Here is a 21976-nt window from a genome sequence, read left to right on the forward strand (position 1 = left end):
TAGTAATTTTTTGACTAAACGTTTTGACTCTTTTGGTCTATTCTGTCGACTCGACTCTGGTGCCGGTAGGATGCCTGGTTTCAAACTCTGTGACTCTTGTAGCCGACTGATGTTGGTTACGGACCACCACCGCCAGTGCCTCTACTGCCTTGGGGCCGACCACGATTCCGCGTCGTACCTCGACTGCCGGGCCCTGACTTCGAAGGCTAGGCGGGACCGCAAGCTACTGGAGTTCCGGCAATCGGCTCCGCTTCGCTCACGGTCCCGGTCGAGGGACCGGTCTGAGCCGCAGTCATCACCACCACTCGTCTGGTTCCAAGTCTTCGGGTAAGTCGAAGCATAGTAAGAAGTCCAAGAGGCGACATCGCTCTTCGGACTCCCCTTGCTGGTCGCGCGACTCAGCTGATGGTTCGGGTGGTACCACCCACGTGGCTACATTGGAGCTGCAGGAGTCGCGTCCGTCACCATACCCGCCGGTCCCTGGGACCGACGCGACTCCGGCAGAGGTCAGTGCCTTCCTCTCTGCCATGAGGGGCCTGGCACCGCCGTCGAAGCCTGCCGACGTGCCTTCGGGCCCCGCGGGCTCGACTGGGAGGCCTTCGGTCCCGACGCCGCAGGTCCCCGTGGGATCCAGGCCTGGATCTCAGTCGGCGCCGGTGGACCTCATGACCCCTCCGCCGGCGCCGACTCCGGTACCACCTCTGGCGCCGCCTTCGGACGACGCCGTTCCCCCGTTCAGTCCCGGTCCGGCGTCGGAGCGGCGCCGCCCGGCGCCTCATCCGACACCGATGGGTGGAATTTCATCTTCCGCCCGGCTCCGATCATTCCACCTGTCTACCAGGAATCGGATGACGGTGACGACTGGGAGGGGTCTGAGGACCCTCTGGCCCTACAGGGCCAGTTATCACAGGACTGGGCAGATGAGCTGGGGGATGCCAGTGGCCTTGATACCTCCCCTGACACTGGCTTCATCTCTCCTCCGACAGTGGCTTCGGAGGAAGGTGCTGCGTTTTCTGTGGTGCTGCGCAAGGCGGCCGAAGCCCTTGGGCTGGAGCTACCTGCTGTGGCCGTGAGGACCAACCTCCTCACAGAAGTGCTTCAATCATCAGCAAGCTCCTCGGAGCCTCTGCTGCAGTTCAATGAGGCACTCAGTGACATTCTGACGGGCACCTGGTCCAAGCCCTCCACAGTGCCTCCTGTGGACAGGAACGTGGCCCGGCGCCACCGCCCTGCACCGGGCGAGCCCAGTTTTCTGTCCCAACAACCCACGCCCAAGAGCCTGGTTATCCAGGCCTCTACCTCCCAGACCTCCTTCCCGTCTGCTCCCCCGGATCGGGAATCCAAAAGGCTCGAGCAGTTTGGGAAGAAGCTGTTCTCCTCTCTCAGTTTGGGGTTGCGGTATATCAACACCACCTGCCTTTTGGACCGTTACTCCCACTCCCTGTGGGATATGGCGGAGGACGTGCTGCCCCAGTGTCCGGAGGAGGCCCGGACACGTTCGCACAGGCTTTTGCCGAGGGGCGGGATGCAGCGCGGCATGCCATCCGATGTTGACTGGACACTAATGACTTGCTGGGTAGGGCAATGTCTACCACTGTGGCGCTTCGTCGCCACGCCTGGCAGCGGTCCACGAGTTTTTCTGGGGATGTCCAGAGCACCCTCATGGACATGCCCTTCGATGGCAGTCGCCTTTTTGGCGACAAAGCGGATAGTGCGCTGGAGCGCTTAAAGGACTCCAGGGCTACGGCCAAGTCCTTGGGCCTCTCGCTTTTCGCCCCTTTCGTGGCCAAGGAAGGGGCGCCCCCTCACGTCCACCTAGCCACAGGCCGCAGAACCAACCTCCATGCGGTCGTGGATTCCGCCGAGGCGGTACAGGGGGTCAACGTGCCGGCCGTCCACATCTACCCCAGCAGCATCCGCCTCAAACCCCTCCTAGTCCGTGCTTTCAGGCCCATTCCACGCCAGTGGGAGGCAGGGTTCGCCATCACCTGCTTCACTGGCGTTCCATCACGTCGGACAGGTGGGTGCTGCAAATCGTCCGATGGGGCTACTCCCTCCCCTTCGAGGCGACCCCTCCAGCCATGCCACCGCAGTGCCACCGAATTTCTGGGGATCACTTGCAACTTCTGCAGGAGGAAGTTACGGCCCTCTTGGCGAAGGGAGCCATCGAGCGCGTTCCTGGTCCAGAAGTAGGTTGTGGTTGATATTCCGACTACTTTATGGTTCCCAAGAAGGGCAAAGGGGGCCTACGCCCTATCTTCGACCTCAGGAGCGTCAACACCTTCCTCCGGAAGGAGAAGTTCAAGATGCTCACTGTAGCTCAGGTTCTGACTGCCCTAGACCCTGGAGACTGGATGGTAGCGTTGGACTTGCAGGACGCATACTTTCACATCCCCGTCCTGCCGGCCCACCGGCGTTACCTGCGATTCACAGTGGGCCAGGAGCATTTTCAGTTTACCGTGCTCCACTTCGGCCTCACCAGTGGGGTGTTCACGAAAGTGATGGCGGTGGTCACAGCTCATCTGCGCAGATCACGGGTTTTAGTCTTCCCCTATCTCGACGACTGGTTGTTGAAGGCGGGCTCGCCCCAGGCAGTCGTCTCCCACCTCCAGACTACGGCAGACATCACTTACTGCTCATCATCACTGTCTTGCTGTTTTGTCTCATTAAATCGACGCTAATAAAAATATTATTTTTTTTAAAGGGAACTTTTGGTTTGCTTAAATGATATGTATATTTAGCTGGAAAGCCCTTAGGTAAAGGGGGAGCAATCACATTTAGCATTAACGGCAGCCAGTATGGTGTTATCTATTTTCGTTTAAGAGCGAGTAATCGCAGCAACGGTTGTAGGCGCAGCTGCAGTTTTGGCTGCTTCATCAGCCAGAGAATTCCCTGCAACGTGTGCTCCTACACGTTGATGACTCAACATATGTATGATGTGAGTCCGTGGCAACCCATCTTACAAGTCTGCCACTTTCATCTATGCTTTATGTGTTGCCTTTAGAGTCTTTGAATCAGTGTTGGAGGCAGTAATGTAAATTGCCATTCAAAGGCTGAACACAGTATATGAATCATGCACTATAAGTGTGGGGAAGTCAGGATCCCTATGTTCCAGTGCTAGAAGTAGCACTTTTAGTTAATCCAACTGTGCAGTGCAGTCGCCTAAGGGCTGTTTGCGAGTTTTCTGTGGTTGGACTTTCCAGTCCAACATCACACCAGGAACAGTTGTGCACGCCGCTGAATATTGGTGTTTTATGCCAATAGCAGGCTGAGCTGAGCCATCAATATAAACAATGAATTTATATGGTCCAAGAGGCAAGACAGTGCTGGGCATGGGATAAACATGCTCATATTGAACATATTATTGTGTCTCTAAAGACTGGTCAAAGACAAAGTCTAGAACCGTAGTTGTCAAGAATGTGGCCCATTTGATCCATCTATGATGGAGGGCTTTAACTTTAGGAACGCTAGCTTTTGGAACATCCTCTAAGGCTGGAACCGGAGTAACAACTATAATGCGTGTCCCTTGTGTTAATGGCTGTTCTTCAAGAAAAGCTATTTGCACCGCAGTCAGTTTTATTTTAGTTTCCACACTGGAATATAAATGCGATTTATATGCAATAGACTCTGTCTCACCCTCGTTAAAGGTAATATTGGTGAAACGAATAGCGCCCGTAATTATCCGCATGGTTTGGTTTGTGGTATTTACCCATGTATGTAGGTGATGTGTTGCGAGTAAATCAGATTGTAATGATCTGAATGTGTTTGTGTGGTATGATGTCCAATGTCAACTCGAAAAATTAGGATGGATTAATTCATGTAGAGATTTGATGCGTTGTGCATAATCAGGTATGTAAGTTCTGCCAAATGAAGGAATCCAAATAAGGATTGAAGTTTCTTTAGATTGTTCGGTGGTTGCAACTATTTACTAAGAAGTGTGTTGCCCTTCATGACTAAGTTCATATCCCAAAAAAAGGACACTCAGAAAGGCTATATTAGATTTCATAAAGTTGAACTTGTAGCCAGATTGAATAAATCCGATTATGCGATCCACTCTGGCCAAATGTGTGTTATGTTCGTCAGTCAGGTAGATATCATCTACATAGGACAAAGCATCAGATTCAATATCATGTAGTATTGACACATTCGGGCAGCAAACAGTCCAGGACTGTTCTTATAGCTCATAGGCAATTGGGAAAAGTAACACTTACAACCGAGGGCTGAAAAGGCAGTCCAGTTACTGCTTTTAAGCGCTAGCTTTTGGCAGAAAAAAAATTGGAGACATCCAAGTTTTTTTTTTTAACAGACTATATTATTAAGTGCTGTATCTTGTGTATTTTGTATTGCAAATGTGTGCGTATGACCGTTTAAATGTCCATACTATTTAATATGAATGATCTAGATTTAAGACAGGAAAAACGGGATTATTCATTTGAGAGGGTTTAATAACACCCTGGTACTCTAATTGGGAGAGAATTTCTCTAGCAGGTGTTTTTAGCATCCCATTATTTGGGGTTTTGTGGTTGCATTTGTGAGCTGGACATGATGAGGGGAGTCCTTATCCCAGCCGACATGATTGCGATATAAAGCTGGGGCTTGTGCAAGAGCTCATTCTGTAACATAAGCTTGCTTGACTGCATCAGGGACAAGCACTGAAAATGAAGGAATTATTACATTCTCACCTTGTGAGAAGGTTTGGACATACTGTGGGGCCCAATTGACCTCAGCCAAGAGAATGTTGTATGACAAAGTCACATTTTCCCAGAATATTACTCTAATGGTGCGTTGTATGTGACCTTCAATTTGTATATCCAAATTATATAATTTGTCTGCAAGGAGCTATGTGCCTATTTGGCGTTTCAACTGTAAGAAAGTTATAAATTGCTGGCTCTGCCAGAAACTCTTAGAGATTCCAGCGCACTATAGTGACTTTTGCCGCATTGTCGAGAAGAGTCACTGCCCACCTCCTGTCCAAGAGAAGAGTTTTCAGTGTTTGTGGCACATTTTGCGGTTATAGCCACAACCTACTGGAATTGGGGCTTAAATTGAGATTTTTCCTCCTTCTTTATCTTCACATCAGACGAGCGTTGTGACTCCCTTTCTGGTTTCACATACTCATCCTGTCTGCAGTCAGAATGCTCTCCTCTGTCGTACTGCTTGTCTGGTGAGTCCTGAAAGGAACGAGAATGACAAGTATAAGAAATCTGATTCCTTTCTGGTGACCTAATATGTGTGCGATCACACAAATTATAGCGTCTGTCAGAGGGCTCCGGTTGTGGAAAATCTCCACGAGGTTTAGGTTTTTGTTTAGATTTAGATTTGTCTCCGTGTATTTTAACAAACTCTGGGTTCTGCTTGGCAGCGTCCTTTTTGGAACTTGGTTTGCAAAGGGGCAGTTTAGTAAGTCTGGTTCCCAAATCATTTAGTCCCAAAGAAATATAGACATCTGCAACAATTTTAGGAAGCTCACGTTCCCATTTGGTTTGCATGACCTACGTTAGCTGGTAGCGTATAGCCAGAGAAACTGCTTCACTTTATATGTTAGACAGAATCATTATGGACACCAAGGGAACATTTACTGTTAGTTAAATCCCCAAAATCCAGGGCAGCATATGCCTTTGTTCCTTCTGTATTTATTTTAACACTTTCGGCAAGACTTGGGTGAAGCTAACCCCATCCAAATTTGTTTGTGGGTTTGATGCTGAAATCATACTCATTACTGTTTCAATTTTTTTTTATAAAGGAGCCTCTACAATCTAAATGAAAACAAAACAACAGCAAAACTAAATGTTGTTTGAGATTTGAAAAGCTTTCGTGAGGTGATACCTTAAGAGAGAGAGTTAATACTAGACTAAAGCCTTATTTTTTGTTTATAGGTACCATATCTGCTGGTACCATTCATCAGACTGGTGTGAATGCCTGCTGCAGTGTTGCTGTTGAGTAGGCGAGCCACAACATCTTTGACTCTACGTGCTTTCTCTATCCCAACCCCCTTCCCCCTGTGATTTGCCACCAGAGCTGTGTCTCCTCCTGTAAACCGAGGGCAAGTCTTAGGAGGATTCGGAAACTAGCATTGCCGCGCCATTGGAATCATCTGGGATCGAGGTAGGTGGCTTATAAAAGAGCTGTGGAAGATTGATCCCCAACACCATGGATAGGAGTAGGTGTAAGGGTTATAATGGACACGCACAAGTACTACTCAGGAGACCCATTGAATTAAGTACTAGACCATCGTAGTTAGTGCCATGCCGCATGGATTCTGTGTGGAAAGAGAACTGTGCCTTGGGATAACAGGATATCAGGATGTAGGGACTAAGTTTTGCTACCTTATCAGAACCTGCGGGCCCAAATCTGAGTAGCACACTCTGTCTCTCCTGAACTGCTAACTTTTCCAGAGTAACAAGTGATTTGGCAGCATAGAACAAGACCCTCTAGTCCCCAAGGTAACCGTGGAAACAGATCCTCACCTTTCATACATGCATGTCCGTAATAAACAAAATAAAGATGCGAGTAATGTTTACAAAATGTATTGAAACTATTGTGCTGTATTATGAAACAGTTGTGCTGCGATTAGAAAACGTATACAACTAAGCAGAGTAATCAACGCTACTAGCAAACTGTATACAATGAATAGGCCTATCATGGCAAATTATATATCTGTCTAGGTCTACCCTCATTATGCGTGCAGGGATGTATCCGTGATCTCTGGGAGTAAATAACGTCAGATCCCATACCTTGTGTTTGTAGTTAGGTGGTCCGCATCTTACAGGTAAACTCAGTTTACGCAAGGCTCGTGCACCTGTTCCAAGACCTGTCCCCTGGGCTAGAATTCTCAAGTCCAAGTTTATATGATAAGAACTTGTGTGTTGGAAAACAGCAGCTGTGCCACTATATTGTGTCTAAAGAGTTAGGAGATGTTGCTGACCGGGCACAAGAAAAACAGTGCACCATGTTGTTCAACCATGTACAAAATGTTCAAAGTGAATCTCAAGAAGAAGAAAGAATAATAGCAACATGTGCAGCGTATTTCTAAAATAATATCATGACACTACAACAAATGTGTTCTGTGTGAACGTGCAAGGCAAAGGTAGCCTAAAACTCATAGCACGTGAAACAGAGGGAGATCCGAAGCGGGTCCAAAAGGGAACTTACTGCAGAAGTAGACTGGCCAGAGACTGACCCTTGTTAGGGGGTGCTACGGGACTGCTCGTGCCCCAGTCAGGTATAGTAGGTGGCATTCTACCAGCCTGAGGGGTGTCCAGAAATGTATACGCGAATTCAGCCTGCCCATATGGACCTCTCGCTCACTTTGCCGCTTCAGGGTTCACTGAGCGATGCGTCCTCTGCTATTTAGACTGCACCTTCCACCCTAGTGAACAGCCCTGGAGATAGGTCCAAGGGAAAGACTGGTCCTTACAAGCTGGGGACCCATGGTTAAGGTCGGCGGAGCGCATATGCTTTCTATTTCCCCCTTTTTCTTCTAGCCCTGGCAACTTGTAGGAAGCGACTAGATAGAAGACGATGCACATATCCTGCATGGGGCTGTGAGGGGCATGAGCTCACATCCATGGGGCCCCTGGACGCAGGGAACCACGGCTCAGACTGCACAGGTGTTTCCCAGGCTGGAAGGGTGCTGGATCCTGCAGATGCCAAATTGGACAAATCCTAGCAGCAATTGCTGACACTAGACAAGATCTGGGAGGCACAGTAGATTCTCTTGTGGTAGAATTTGGCATGCTGCGAGACAATCCGAGGAAGCTTACTGCACACGTCACACTGGCCGAGATCATGCTTGACACTCTTCGACGTGCGATGACAGATGTCGAGGGGAAGATCAAGAGCCTCACAGCTAAAATCCACAGGCTAGAAAACAGAGCTGAAAACTCAGAAGGGCTGTTGCGCCGCAACAGTATCCATATCGTGGCTTCTAGGAAGGTGTAGAGGAATTAGACCTGATGGTGTTTTTCGAAGCATGGCTGGCACACTCAGTATTGCCCATGGGGCCTATCGCCTCATTATCTGGTGTAGTGGGCCCACTAAGAGGTGGCGAGGCGGCTGCCGCCAGACACAGTGCCAAAGCCGGACATGGCCAGATTGATGAACTACAGAGATAAAGACCATATTTCAGGCTGCATTCACCAAGGGCCCTCTCGCTCATCACAGCCCATGTATATTTATATTCTTGTATTACATCCTGGCTGTACAGCATCGCATAGTCTCGTTTATGGGAGTGAAGAAGAAGCTGCGGTCTGGCTTACTCGTTGTTTCCGGCCAAGTTGAAGGTCATGGTGAACTGTTCCAGCTTCTACTTCACTGAATCTGCAGATGCTTGGGACTGGGTGAAACAGCGTCTCTATGACTCATCAGAACCCAATACGTCGAAGAGTGATGCAGGCTCGGTCGGTAGCCACCAACCTGTGGGCAAGGGAAGACTGGTTGTACAGTACATCAAGCATTTCCCTGGGAGGCTGGAAGGGTGGGGGGCCGATTTTGTAGAACTGCAGCATTTTTAAAAGCACTGCATAGTTACTTGTACAGCCAACAGTTTTCAGGAAACAATAAAAGTGCCAAGATTACTCTGGTCATTAATGTACCTGCTGGAGAGAGATTGGAGTTTTGTCTAGTTGTAGTTTTGACTCATCTAAGGTAGCGCAGATGGTTAATATTCCTCCTGCAAAGAGTGTGCACTATGCAGAACATAGAACAGTATTTTATGTGCAAAGCTAAGTGGGTTACTGCGTTTGTTGCAGTGCAGTTTGTAAGTCACAATTGTAATCTAGATTTAGAAAGTTATGTTTTTCTGTCTGTCTTTCATTATTTAAATTTTGCTAAGAAGGGTTTGTTTGGGTAGAAATAAATTCTTGTTAGCAAGGTCAACCCTCACCACTGCGTTACATTCTGAATCCTACGTTTGTGCTTCCCCAGACCAAGCACCACTCATGGCTGCCAGTATGGATAAAGTAAACACAAGGAGATGATGGACAGAGCACTGAAACTTTTCAGACACTAACCCCCAGTCACAAATCTGGATTGAATCCATCATCGTTTTTTAACTCATTTTGCCACCCCACTTCAGACCCAGCTATGTGCAAATCAGTCTTGACCCTGTGCCTCATGGGAATAGTCCAACCTGAACTGCTAAGCCAGGTCTTCCCTGGACCAGAAACAAGCATCCTGGGACCGGTTTCGGGGTAGCAGCCCTCATCAGCCAGGTTAGCTTGAATCCAGTGGCAAAGTGAGCAATGTACCCACGTCTGGGCATACCCTGCCAACTTAGGGCAAACACAGAGATGTTGGACGGAGCACTGACACTTTTCAGACACTCACCCCCAGTCACACATCTGGGTTGAATCCATCATCATTCTTTAGCTCACTTTGCCACCCCAGTTCAGACCCAGCTATATGCAAATTAGTCTGGACCCTGTGCTTCATGGATACAGTCCACCCAAATTGCCAAGACAGGTCATCCTGGAACCCATTTTGGGGTAACACCCCTCATCAACCAGGCTAGCTTGAATCCAGTGGCAAAGTGAGCAAGGGACCCACGTCTGGGGATACCTGGTCAACGTGGGGGCCGCTACTTCCTACAGTGCCCGACCTGGCGATTGCTGCACACTGCATTGGAGGATCTTCTAATCCGAGACTCAACAAATACTGCTCAGTCTACTACCCAACAGACAATTGGGGCACCGCTCCCATTAGATTGATAGAATGGGAACTAATGAAGGTGTTTTGCGGGGCCATTGCATACAGTCAGTGATGGGTCGAACGAGCTGCCCTGCACCTTGATATTGTCTGGATAGAGGCTTTGCTGGGAGCTGTTGAGACCGCAGCGCAAGGCGACCCTGCGGAGAAACCAGCGCTGACTTCAGCGAAAGACTAACATGCCTGCCTATTTGAATCGCTGAAGTGCTTTGAATACAGAGCATACCAAGCTAAGATACATGTTGAGGGCGACAAACCAGGCCTACTGTTGGTATGGTTATTGAGGAGTAACGTGGCAACCACTCTCATAACCTAGATACAAGTAGCACCAACGCAACTTGTCACTAGCCAAACAGACATACATACGGCATTCGCCATTCATTATCGATCACTCTAATAACGCCCCTCCCCTCCCCTCGGATGACTGTCAAGTCCCAATCAGTAAATTCCTCAGCATGATTACACTGCCTGCCATTGAACTGATTGGGAAGGAAGAACTCAACACTCCCATTATGGAGCAGGAAATCCGAGGTGCCATCCAGAGTCTGCTTCAAGTAAGATTGGATGGGTTACCTGTTGAGTTACAAAGCGTATGAAGCTTTACTGGTCCCAAAGCTGTTAACACTTTATACTGCCACTCTTGCTGCAGGCCTACTGTCCCCAACACTTCGAGATGCATTACTGGTTTCTACTTTAAAACCTGGGAGGAGTCCCTTGGAGATGACATCCTATTGGCCCCTATACGGACTATGAAATATTGAGCAATATCATTGCAGTGAGACTTCTCAATCATCTTCCCCACCTGGTTCATCTGACCAAAATTGATTCATACCAGGTCGGTCCACAACACTTAATATAAGCAGTCTTTATGGAATGTTGGCAAATGCATCCGCTCGGTGGCCTTATGCGGCATGCGTAGTGCTGGACCTGAAGAAAGCATTTAACCCTGTTGACTGGGAGTACATATTTGCAACTTTGACCACAATAGGCATAGACTGGAGATTGTAAAGGCTCATCAGGTTTATTCAGAGCCCACAGAGCGTGTAAAGACAGGGCAGTGTGTCTCGGCCCCCTTCCGAGTTAGCAGAGGCACATGCCAGGGTGTCTCTTATCTCCACTCCTATTTGCCCTGGCAATTGAACCATTGGCCCGAGGCTTAGACAGAAGGGTCAAGCCTGGAGTATTCTATTGGAGGGGACAATGCAAGTGATCTCGCTATATGCAGACGAAGTATTGATTTATGTGAGGTAATTACGGGAGGGCATTGTTGAGGTAACCGTTATACTTATGGTGTTTTGCATGGCCTCGGAACTATGGGTGAACTGGGCGAATGCTTGTTTGTTTCCAGAGTGCCTACCACAGCAGAAATTTGTGGTCGATGCACAACGCTGGGAACCACACACCTTTTGTTATTTGAGCATCAATATCTATCACACCAACTGCGACCTCATAAATGGTAACCTCATGAAAGCCATTGCCTCCCTCCGTTCGCAGATACCATTCTGGAGTGCGCTCACACTCTCGGTGCAAGGTAGAATGTTCCTATCAAAAATGGTGATACTTCCTCGTCTCTTGTATTACTTTCACTATCTCCTGGTGAACGTCCCTCCAAGCACCTTTCGTACCCTAGATGCAATGCTGGGGGTCTTGCTGTGGTATAAGGGTAGGCGTAGAATAGCACTATTTAAAATGTAGCTCCTGGTGGAAAGAAGTGGCCTTAGGACCCTAGGTTTTTAACATTATTGCTTAGCAGCATAATTGCAGTGGCCCACTCGCTTGATGGCAGAAAGGTACATAGAGGAATTGGAACTGGTCTCTGGGTCCCATGCATAGTGGGTGGTGAGAGAAGCTCTCCTCCAATGGGGGTGATCCCTCAGCGGGTCACTGGTCTATTACAAGTGACCCACAGTAGTTTTCAGAGGAGTTTGTCTCATGCCGAATATGCCTTAATACGCACCTGGGATCCATTTAGGTTCTATCTGACCGATTAGAGAACTGCTTGGGGGGCAGCGTGTGATTGGTTTTGGAGACAGCTGTGGTGGAAACCCAGTGAGACCTGTTCCAGGACAGAGCACTAGTCCCTTTTGAGCAGCTGAGAGATGGCAGGGGCCTCCTGGTGGGGCACTTCCTGGCCTTAGGCCAGATAGTGGCTGAACTTGTACTACTGTGGCAAATCATTGACATTAAACCCGATCAGCACCCGCTTATACTCACCATGCAAACTGTGGGGAAGGCTCTCGCTTGATAACATGGCTGACTCGAGCCCTTTCACACACACATCACAGGATCCTAAGCAACTGTCTGGAAGTGCAAGGTAAATAGGGCAGACTCTGCTGGGATGTGTACCTGGTGTTTTCGTCTGCCCCTTAGTGCCTAGTTGTTTGCATGTCAGTGTACTAAAAAATTATTTGTCCACTCTGATTCAAACTAATATTCTAAACACTAAGTAGTCAAGATTTCTAAAGGGTCGCCCTACTGGTATGGGACTCGCTCCCTTCGAACTTTAAGTAGGCACTGTGTTTCTCAGTTCGTGGAACCGGGGGGAAGGAAACATAGGCCAGGATTTGATGCAGAAGGAATGGATTGGGGCTCTCCTACACCCACGCAAGGTCTTCCGCAACACCAGATTCCAGTACACACAGCACAACATTCTGCATAGGGCTTACCTAACTCCAGTAAGACTCCACAGGTTCGTTCCTGGATCTAAAATTCACCTGCCCATGGTGTATGGAGCCTGGGGCGGACATGGCACACGTTCTGGAATTGGCCGATAGTCAAAAGTTCTATGGCTAGAGGTCACGGAAAAAACCCACCAAAATAATGGGTTGCACTGATCTGTAAAATATGGCATGCAGAGGGCACTACAAACCACTTAAAGACTTAGAAATGCTTATGGTCCATAGACTGATAGCCATGCATTACAAAGCTAGAGTACCGCCTGGAATGGGGCATTGGGGAGCGCTGACACTGAAATGGGGCATGAGGAGGCGCGAGGGCTGCATCGGAGACCCATTGCAGCAGATTGGGAAGGTTTACTGGACGCCTTAAAGGTGCCCCAAGTGGACCTTGGCATGTAGGAATGAGAACATTGCTTTGTTAACATGATGCATCCCCTTTCTGCATACTGCCCTCCCCGACTCGCGCTCACGCTTTCAGAGGATGGTGGGGGGGAGAGTGTAACGAGGTTGCAGATCCTGAGTTCACAGTTTCCTGGTGATTGGACTTATCACACTAGGGAGGGGGTTGCGCGGGGCTAATGAGCCAAGGGATTGGAGGGACTGTTCCACCACCTCAAGCTGTTATAGGTACGACTGCTGCTCATTTGGTGAATTGTTTGAACTGTTTTATGTTGTTTGATTTGAGATAACTGCAGCTCCTGATTGACTCAGAAAAGTATAACATGATTACAGGGGTTGCTACAGGATTACTGCTTGCATTGATATGTGTATTCTGTCAGCATGTGCTGGCTGATACTGTGTTGCTAATGTCAAAAACCCTAATGAAGATGGTTAAAAAGACACAAAATGCCACCATGATAGATGCAACAGCGACAAAAACAAACCATGTGCATGGTTTGAATATATGGTACTTTTTTTATACTGCTCACAAGATTATAGTAAATTATTTTAAATTGAATCACGTTTCCTCTCTTTAATAATAATAAAAAAACGTAGTGCCGTCTAGGCTTGCAACAATTGATGGAAAAGTTATGAACTGCAGAAAATAGAATGAACAAGCTGCAGGCGTTAAATCGAATCCAACTGTGCCTTGCGCTACCCTGCCTAGAGGTAATTCACGTTTCTATTACAGCTGAGACTCCACCTTCCTTTTTCTTAAGAGTGCTGCCATTTGTACCCAGAACCACTCTGGTACATCAAAAGATTAAGAAAGATTTTCTTTATCAAGATTGGACATACTTATTTCTTTAAATACTAAGCAACCATCTGGAAGTGCCAGGTAATGGGTCCGGCTTTGCTGAGATGTGTACCTGGGTCTTTATTACAGAATGCAGTGCGTTTTCCTTGTGAACGCTGGTCGCACATCTCAAAAGGTGTTCTCTGCGCTAACAAGGAGAGTGCGCCGTATTAAATGGAATGTACTGCTCCCAGGGCAGCCACAAACATGTACTGCCCTGGGGGCAGCGTATTCAAGTGAAATACGGAGCAGCTTTAAAGCAGGTGCTTCGTGTTTCACTGTGCAGACAGCAACCAACCTGCCCTTTTAAGGGGGATTAGAGAGCCCCTTGCAGGTTGGTGCAGTGAGTGACTGCACCTGCTTGCAAGGGGTTGTCTGGGGGGAGGTCCAGAGGGCTGTTATTAAGGGGGTGCACATACAGTGCCCCGCCTTTTAGGTGGAGCACTGTCATTGAACCGCCTGGCAGCTTCTTTGCTTCTGTGCATGCGTCTATAATACGGCATGGGCACTGAGGCAAAAAGATTCCCTCATTTGCATAGGGCCACGTCACCATGCAAATGAGGCAATGCTCTTTTGAGAAAGCTCTGGTGCTACATGTGCACCAGCACTTTCAATATTACTGAAGGGGCCGCACAAGCATCTACAGCCCCTTGTGTATATCCAACGTGCCCCAGGAGCTTACAAAGCGGGTGCACATGCCCGTTGCGCCCTTAAGGCACGTTCCGTAATACGGCCCCTGGTGTCCTTGGCTGCTCTTAGTGCTCTAGTACGTCATTGTATTACAAATGTATTTGTCCAATCAGATGCAAACTATTACCTAAAAAAACAAGTAGTCAAGATTTCTAAAGGGGTTACCCCACTGGTATAAGTCTTGCTCCCTTTAAACTTTCAGTAGGCACTGCGTTTCCCGGTTTTTAGGTTCGACTGCAAAATCTATGTATTTTGTACAGCTTTTCCTCCATTATATAAGTATTTTATTGTATTTTCTTTAATTATTTCATTTAATCATTTTTATTTTGTATCAGTGATCTGTGTACCTTGAAAGAAAGAAAGAAATAAGCTGATATTTATAATGATTGAAAAAGTTAGCATGTATTTTGGACTATTGCCGATTTCATTTCAATGCCACATCAGCATACATTTATGGTTTATTTCTCTTTTTTATGGGCAGATCAAGAATGGTTGTTATTCAGCTCCTTTCTTTTGAAGTGCTCCTGAGTGGTACAGCAATGAGCAGCTTCTATGGAACTGTAAATTAAATTGTTCACCAATTTTGTGATCATGGCTTTGACCAGTTGGTTCTGCTGATAATGTTTGTAGACAGGGCTTATCTGCATTGGTATATAAACACTGTTGAGTAAACATTTTTTTTAAAATAATTTCAGGTAAAGTAAAGAATCCCGAATGGAACAGAAATGAAATACCTCATAGTTGTGGTGAGCTTTGCAGCAAGAGACGCTCTGGCCAAGACTGCCCTCATTCCTGCAATATGTAAGTGTGTAACTTATGTTTGCATAGTAGTAATGTGGAAATAATGTTACAGCACAAGTCATTTCTAAAGCTACTTTTTCAGTAATATTGCAGAAATTCTGCATAAATACACACTTTACACCATTCCTAACGTAACTAGACATAATTAAGTTCATAAAAAAATTAATTTTATTACACGAATGAAAGCAATTCAAAATTTACAGTTAAACTGTCTGTTAAATGTTACAGATCCCAAGGCGATCCCTGGTTGATACTCCATATTTTACAGCACAGCGGCATATGTAGAAGAGGCCCTATGCTCCCTGATAGTGAACCTCCCAGTGTAAGACATATCAGACATCAGTCAATCACACAATACTTGCATAGTGCGGTTACTCACCCGTGAGGGTATCCAGGCGCTGCGTTGCTGATGATAGTCGAAAAGCCAGGTCTTAAGTCTCTTCCTGAAGTCTGTCAACGAGGGTGAGGTTTGGAGTGGAGGGGCGTTCCAGCACTTGGCGGCGAGGTGGGAGAATGAACGGCCTCTGCTGTGGCAATGACAGATGCACGAAATCTGTGCGAGGGAGGCGGAGTGAAGGTGTCTGGATGGTTGGTGGAAGTTCAGTTAGTGGTTCATGTATGCTGGTTCTTGGTAGTGGAGGGCTTTGTAGGCGTGTCAGTAGTTTGAATTTGCATCTTTTCTGGACGGAGAGCCAGTTTAGGTTCCTCAGGTGTTGGGTGATGTGCGTCTGTTTGGGCAGGTTGAGAATCAGTCTGGCCGCTGAATTATGTATTGTCTGGAGCCTTCCCATGAGTTCATAGGTGGTTCCTGCATACAGTGCGTTGCTGTAGTCCAGACAGCTGGCAATCGGGGTTTGCATGACTGTTTTCCTTGGGTTTGTGGGGAGCCATTTGAAGATTGTCAGTGCTTTGGCTGGCTCTGCAACCGGATTGGGAGGCGTCTAGCAGGTTTTTTCTCTTGGTGTTCAGTGAACTGGCGGTTGATGGCCTTCTCCAGGTCTTTGGGAGCAGCGAGATGGGGCAGTAATTCTGGAGTTTGGTGGAGTCTGCTGAGGGTTTCTTGAGGAGAGCTCTGACTTCTGCGTGTTTCCATGCGTCTGGGATGGTGGCTATGGTGGTGGATGCATTGAGGATGGTGGTGAGTTGGTGGCTCATCTTGTTGCTTTCTGGGTGGTGTACAGGTAGTGGGGATATGGATCCGTGGCTCCTGCTCCTGAGTGGATGGAGTTCATGATGGCTGTGGTGTCTGGTGCGGTGAGCAGTTGGTCGTGGGAGGCTTCCGTTAGAGTGAGGAGGACGGTGGGTTGGGGTTCGAAGTCCCTGCAGATGGTGGATATCTTGTTGTGGGAGTGATTTGCTAGGGCATCACAGAGTTCTTGTCATGGAGTGATCGTGTTCTCTGTGGCTGTAGGGCAGGGGAACTCTTCAACGATGGCGAAGAGTTCCTTGGATTGGTTAGCGCTAACCTCTATGCAGGCTGCAAGGGCGTCCTTTCTTGCATCCGAGTCGTTTGTGGTATGTGCTAAGAGACAACTTGAAGGTGGATTGGTCTGAATCGTCTTTGCTGGTACGGTCTTCCAGTTGTTTGCAGCTGCATTACCTTGTGCTAAGTTCCGGTGTGTACCAGCTGGCTTTTTTGGTGGCTTTGTGGGTTTTGGCTGGTTTTACGAGGGCCACTCGGTCAGCCGCGTTGGTGCACAAGGTGTTGAAGTTTTTGACTGCCCGTTTCAGGTTGTTTGCGGCATGGGGCTATGTGGTGAGTGCTTCCAACCATTCGGTCTGTGTCACTTTGCTCCAGCTGCGGAAGGAGGTGCTAGGAGGATTGAGGGTGGGGTGAGATGCTCTAGTGATGGTGAAGAGGACAATGAAATAGTCAGTCCAGGTGAGTTATGTGTAGGGCTCCCGGTTTTATGGTATTTATTATTTTGACATTTCCGTCTGTATTTATCCATATTTCTTTTTTGTCAACTTTGTCTGTATTTATCCATATTTATTATGGGTTTTGTGAAAAAAATAAAGCTGAAACTGGTATATTTCCACATTTATTTAACCAATAAATATGCAGTCATGTTTGAATACCTGCCAGGTTTCAGTGATATGAACATCCGCAGAAGATAAATCAATGCACTTATATGATAGTATGCATATTTCAGTATCACCCTTGTGCATATCTACTGCTTTTTAAGCCTCTTTATTTAAAATTCCTTTTTTTTAACCCCCTTACCTATCAATCCACTCAGTTATTGGCCTGGCAGTCATGGCAAAGTGTATTTAGAATCACTCATAAAGCACCCAATTTCCGTTTTTATCCACATTTATAAATAAATACAGACAAGAAAATAAATGGTTTTCTGTCTGGATTTATCTGTAAAAATCTTTAAAAAGTTCAATAATTTCGCAATAATCGGTCGCGGCGGCGCTCCCGGTGGGGCCTTGGTCCCAGCGACCTGTGCGCTCTTTCCACCTCAAACATCCCAGAGAACACCTCCCGGCCCAGCAGCTCCACTAGCATTGTCTCTACAAAGCACTCCATTCGTCCCGTTGGGGTCGTCTCCGGCAGGCCCGTAATGCGCTGAACTGTAGCGAGGTCCCTGGCGGGGGACAAACGGGGCCCGTTGGCTGATTGAGGGACACGACCTGCTATTCATAAGCCAAAGACTGCAGCACCACGTGAGTCCTGGCGGCACAAAGGTGGGACCATCCGAGATGTGAAGCTGCATGGGAGCATTGTCATTACATCTGTTGTCGGGGGGCACCCGGACGTGGACTGGAGCGGGGGGTGCGCAGACCCTACCGCAGCCAACTAAGCCCAAGATGGCGAAGCAGGGGTATCCGGATCAGCCGGCAAACAAGCTGGATGCGGTGCTCGCAGCAGTGGAGCGGCTGGAAGAAACTATGAATCAGACCCGCACCTCCCTGGAATCTAAAATCGATACGGTAGCTATCGACCTTACTCACTTACATGCAGACCATCGGAAATTAACAGACCGCACTGCTGCTTTGGAATCAGCACTTACTGACCTCAAGCCACAGGTGGTGTAAACAGATAAACTTGAACAAGACTTGCTGAAACGTGTGGAATTCCTGGAAGGCAGAGCTGAAGATTCCGAAGGCCGGGCTCGACGTAAGAATGTACGTGTGGTAGGTGTTCCGGAACGCTGGGAAGGGAGAGAGCCTGCCTCGCATGTGGAAACATGGCTCAGAGATCTACTGCCGGAGGGATCCCTCTCACCACACTTTGTCAGAGAACCCCCCCTTGGGTTCCGAAGAGGCCCCCCCCCCTGCGGGATCAAGCCCACAGCCCCAGCTCCTCCGCATCCTTAACTATCGAGACCGCTACTCTATATTGCAGGAAACCAGGAATCTCCAAGATATCCAAATCTACAATCACAAAATAATGTCCCTTCCGGATTATACCATTCAGGTACAGCAACAGAGACTCTCATTCATGGCAGTGAAGAAACGCCTCCGGCAAAATGGCTGGAACTACTCTCTGTCATTCACTGCCCGCCTGCGGGTGGTCGCTAACGACAAGATACACTTTTTTGATACACCGGAGGGAGCAGAGGACTGGCTGGACACATTTGTAGGTGAGAGGCCTTGGGATGCTGCTGCGGCGGTGGCACTGCCTAGGCGGAGAGACCCCTTTCGTCGCTGCTGGAAAGAGCGTATTTCTACAGGGCAGAGGGCGCCGCCTTCACCACCAGTGGGCCCCCGCCCGGAGCTCATCCTGAGCGGCCAGCGAGACTCCCTGCAGGCGGCAGCGGAGATCAGCGGCTCACTGGCAACGGGCAGCGTGTCTGGAGCCAGTCAGCGGGAACTGTCTAGTGATGATGAACAGATAAATGGCCTGCCGGAATCGCTAGACTCAACTGAACACCAGGATGTCACCCCACAAACGGCGGACCTCCTAATGTGACCGCTGTAGGCTCCTGCATTTGAATGAAACACGAACTGAGGTATTGGGGTGGCTGTACGGGGTCATGCTAAAGGCAGCAATCTAAATGTTCGTGGGGGCGTGACACTGGCACATTCATTGGTCCACTTACAGAAACAATTGGCAGAGTGTTATACAGGGGAGCAAGGGGATTTGATAGTGTACAGTTGAAGTTGTGGGTTTAAACATACGCATTCCCATTGGAAAGAATCCCTGCCCTACTGTGGATTGTCTGCCCCGTTTGTATAGTAAGACTGCCTGCTTTTGGGGAGCCTCTGGGGGACCAGGCGTGCGTACTGTAGGTAACAAAGAACAACAACACGCAGTACACCCCCCTGGATTATTTTGACTGTTATCTCCAATCGGAAGTTTGGACGATTGCTGTTTGCACTTTTGCCCTTTTGGTATTAGCTATGTTCATATTTTTGTATTATTGTTTTTTCTATGCGATGTCTGATACAATGAGTGGAGCCATACAATGTCTTATGCTGCAAGTCAGCGGGCTAGATAGAGTATGCCAAACTAAGTCATATTTTATGCGTGTGTTAGAGGGGCTGCTACAGGCAAAAGTTAATTGGCGGTGTCACAGGGCCCATGTCTTCATTTAAGATAGGTACATGGAATGTGAGGGGTATGCATTCACCATCGCACAGATATCAGATCTATTCATACTTTAAACTGCATCATATACAAATAGCACTATTGCAGGAGACCCACATGGCCAAAGTAGAGACGCTGCGATTACATCGCCGCTGACGAGGTTAACTGTTTGCCACAGGATTTTCTGCTTTTGCGCGAGGTACTCTAATATGGGTAAGGTCAGGGGTTCCGCTTCAGGTTGCGCAGTCGCTGATAGAGGAGGGGAGATATGTGATAATTAAGGGTACGCTGGATGGTCGAGATAGAATACTTGCATCACTATACGCCCCAAATACAGAACAGGCTGAATTCTTTGATAGGATAACACATCTCCTGGCGCCGTGCCATGATACTCCAATGTTACTGGGGGGAGATTACAATAGTGTACTTGACATCTCACTAGATCGCTCATTTCTGCTCCTCCCGGGCACAAGCACATATCATGCAATGAAGGCGCTAAACAATTGGGCGACACAGTGGCGTCTGAAGGACTCCTGGAGACACCGCCACCCCCAGGACAGGATATACTGTGGAAATATGGATTTTTCTGGTCAGTTATGTCCCCTATCTTGGACCCCAACGGTTCCATGTGCATGTCACAAGTACATGTATGTTTCCTCCAGTTCCAGTTATGAAGACGCAAATACATGTGCGTCCACCGTCAACATGTCCTCTGTCAGATCCGCCATGAATAGGCCGGATATTCCATTCCTAAATATGAAAGGCCACCGGCTTTATATGGTTCACTTATGCCATTTTACAGTCCAGGCAAGTAGGCCCTGATTCTGTCATCAAACTCCTCTTGCTTTCTGCCTCTGAAACCTCGAGTCTGAGCCTGCATCTGTGACCATGAACTTTGTCTCATTCTCTGCGCGGCTCACGAAGCCTGACATCAGCCTATTCTCTGCCAAGAACTGTATTTCACCTTCGAATTATCTGCTTCCCCTCAGCCGATGCATTCCTGCCTAGTAGTTAAGTAAACATTCTTCCAGTTACCGAGCAAAAGGCTCGGCTTCTCTGTCCTCATGCAAGTAACTCATAGCCCTGTTACCATGGAATATTCCTACCCCCTCGCATTCAGTGTAGACACTTAGACGCTTGTACACGCACGCACAGTCAGTATAGAATAAATTCTGTCCGAGAGTCCTTCTTTTGTGGATAACATAGTTCTTTAAACATAGGATGTTAGATATGATTTGGGATTAGGTTGACTTGACCCCCCAGACTTTTTGTCTCCACATGTAGAGCTAAATGTCAAGTCCCCTTCACCCCCTAGTCGCACGTCAATCACACGTCATACTGCTGCGCGCGCATCTATGCCAAGTATTATCTTATAGATCCACCTATATGTGACAACATAACCAATTATGTTCCTTTTTACTCCTTATTACACCCATTTTTGGTTACGCAGATAAATCGTCATTTTCCTTATCAATTGTTACGCCTACTGCATTCGCTTCATTGTAATGTATGTACTATAAAAGTTACTTCTTGTCAATAAAGTATGTACTTCACTTCCTGAACCCCCGTGGTGATGGAACTTGGAGCAACCGATTATAATCGATCACTGGAATAAAGCCCATTCCGAACCTCTAATACCACGGATTCTGCCTCTCATTTTACTGAGCTATTTTATTATGTTTCTGTATCAAATTAAGTCCAGGTAAAGGAATTTTATTTACCACATGAATGGCGCCCGAATAGGGACACTTTCTCATCTCACGCGCCGGCGGTGAGTTGCAGGCCCGGTCTCCTGCCACAGCTGGACGGACAATAACGCGTACCAGCAGGATTTCCTGTAGCTCCCTCCGGTCAAGCGGGGGCGACTGAGACTGCGATCAACACCCAGACGAGGCGGTGAGAAGTGCGAAGTATCCCGACCAGAGCCTAGCTGAGAGAGCAAGATCCGAGGTATACAGAGACCCACCAGTTCGAAGTCAAGCCCAGTTTCCGACGAGTCGAGTCGAGTCCAGTCCGGTTCAAGTTCAAGTTACCGAGGCCTTCCGTTTCCGAAGCTACCCGGTGAGTACCATTACTGGGGAGGCATTTCTGACGTGCACATAGGTTGTGCCGGTCAAGACGGGTTTGGGTACACAAATCCGGTCTGCACTGTTTTAGCAGTGTATCTGTACTGTTTAGCAGTATATCAAGTATTCCGAAGTATCTAGTTATTGTCAAGAATTAAGCTTGCTGATTAGTTATGCAGACGATCATCATTGTTGTTTCAGTTAAAGGTTTAATGTTTAATGTTTAATGTGTTTAAAAACGTCCTGCATATTGTGGTATGAA

The 21976-nt window shown here is 47.8% G+C and overlaps 1 protein-coding gene across 1 annotated transcript in view; it reads left to right on the forward strand.

Annotated features, from left to right (window-relative positions):
- Positions 1 to 21976, forward strand: part of NFX1 (nuclear transcription factor, X-box binding 1) — a 660521-nt gene that overhangs the window by 174573 nt on the left and 463972 nt on the right. Inside the window, exon 5 of the mRNA XM_085606860.1 lies at positions 15006 to 15111. Within this exon, the coding sequence (XP_085462986.1) occupies positions 15006 to 15111 (106 nt within the window). The remainder of the gene's footprint in view (positions 1 to 15005; positions 15112 to 21976) is intronic.

The sequence above is a fragment of the Triturus cristatus genome, chromosome 5_2 (assembly GCF_964204655.1).
Source record: "Triturus cristatus chromosome 5_2, aTriCri1.1, whole genome shotgun sequence".
Classification (NCBI taxonomy): domain Eukaryota; kingdom Metazoa; phylum Chordata; class Amphibia; order Caudata; family Salamandridae; genus Triturus; species Triturus cristatus.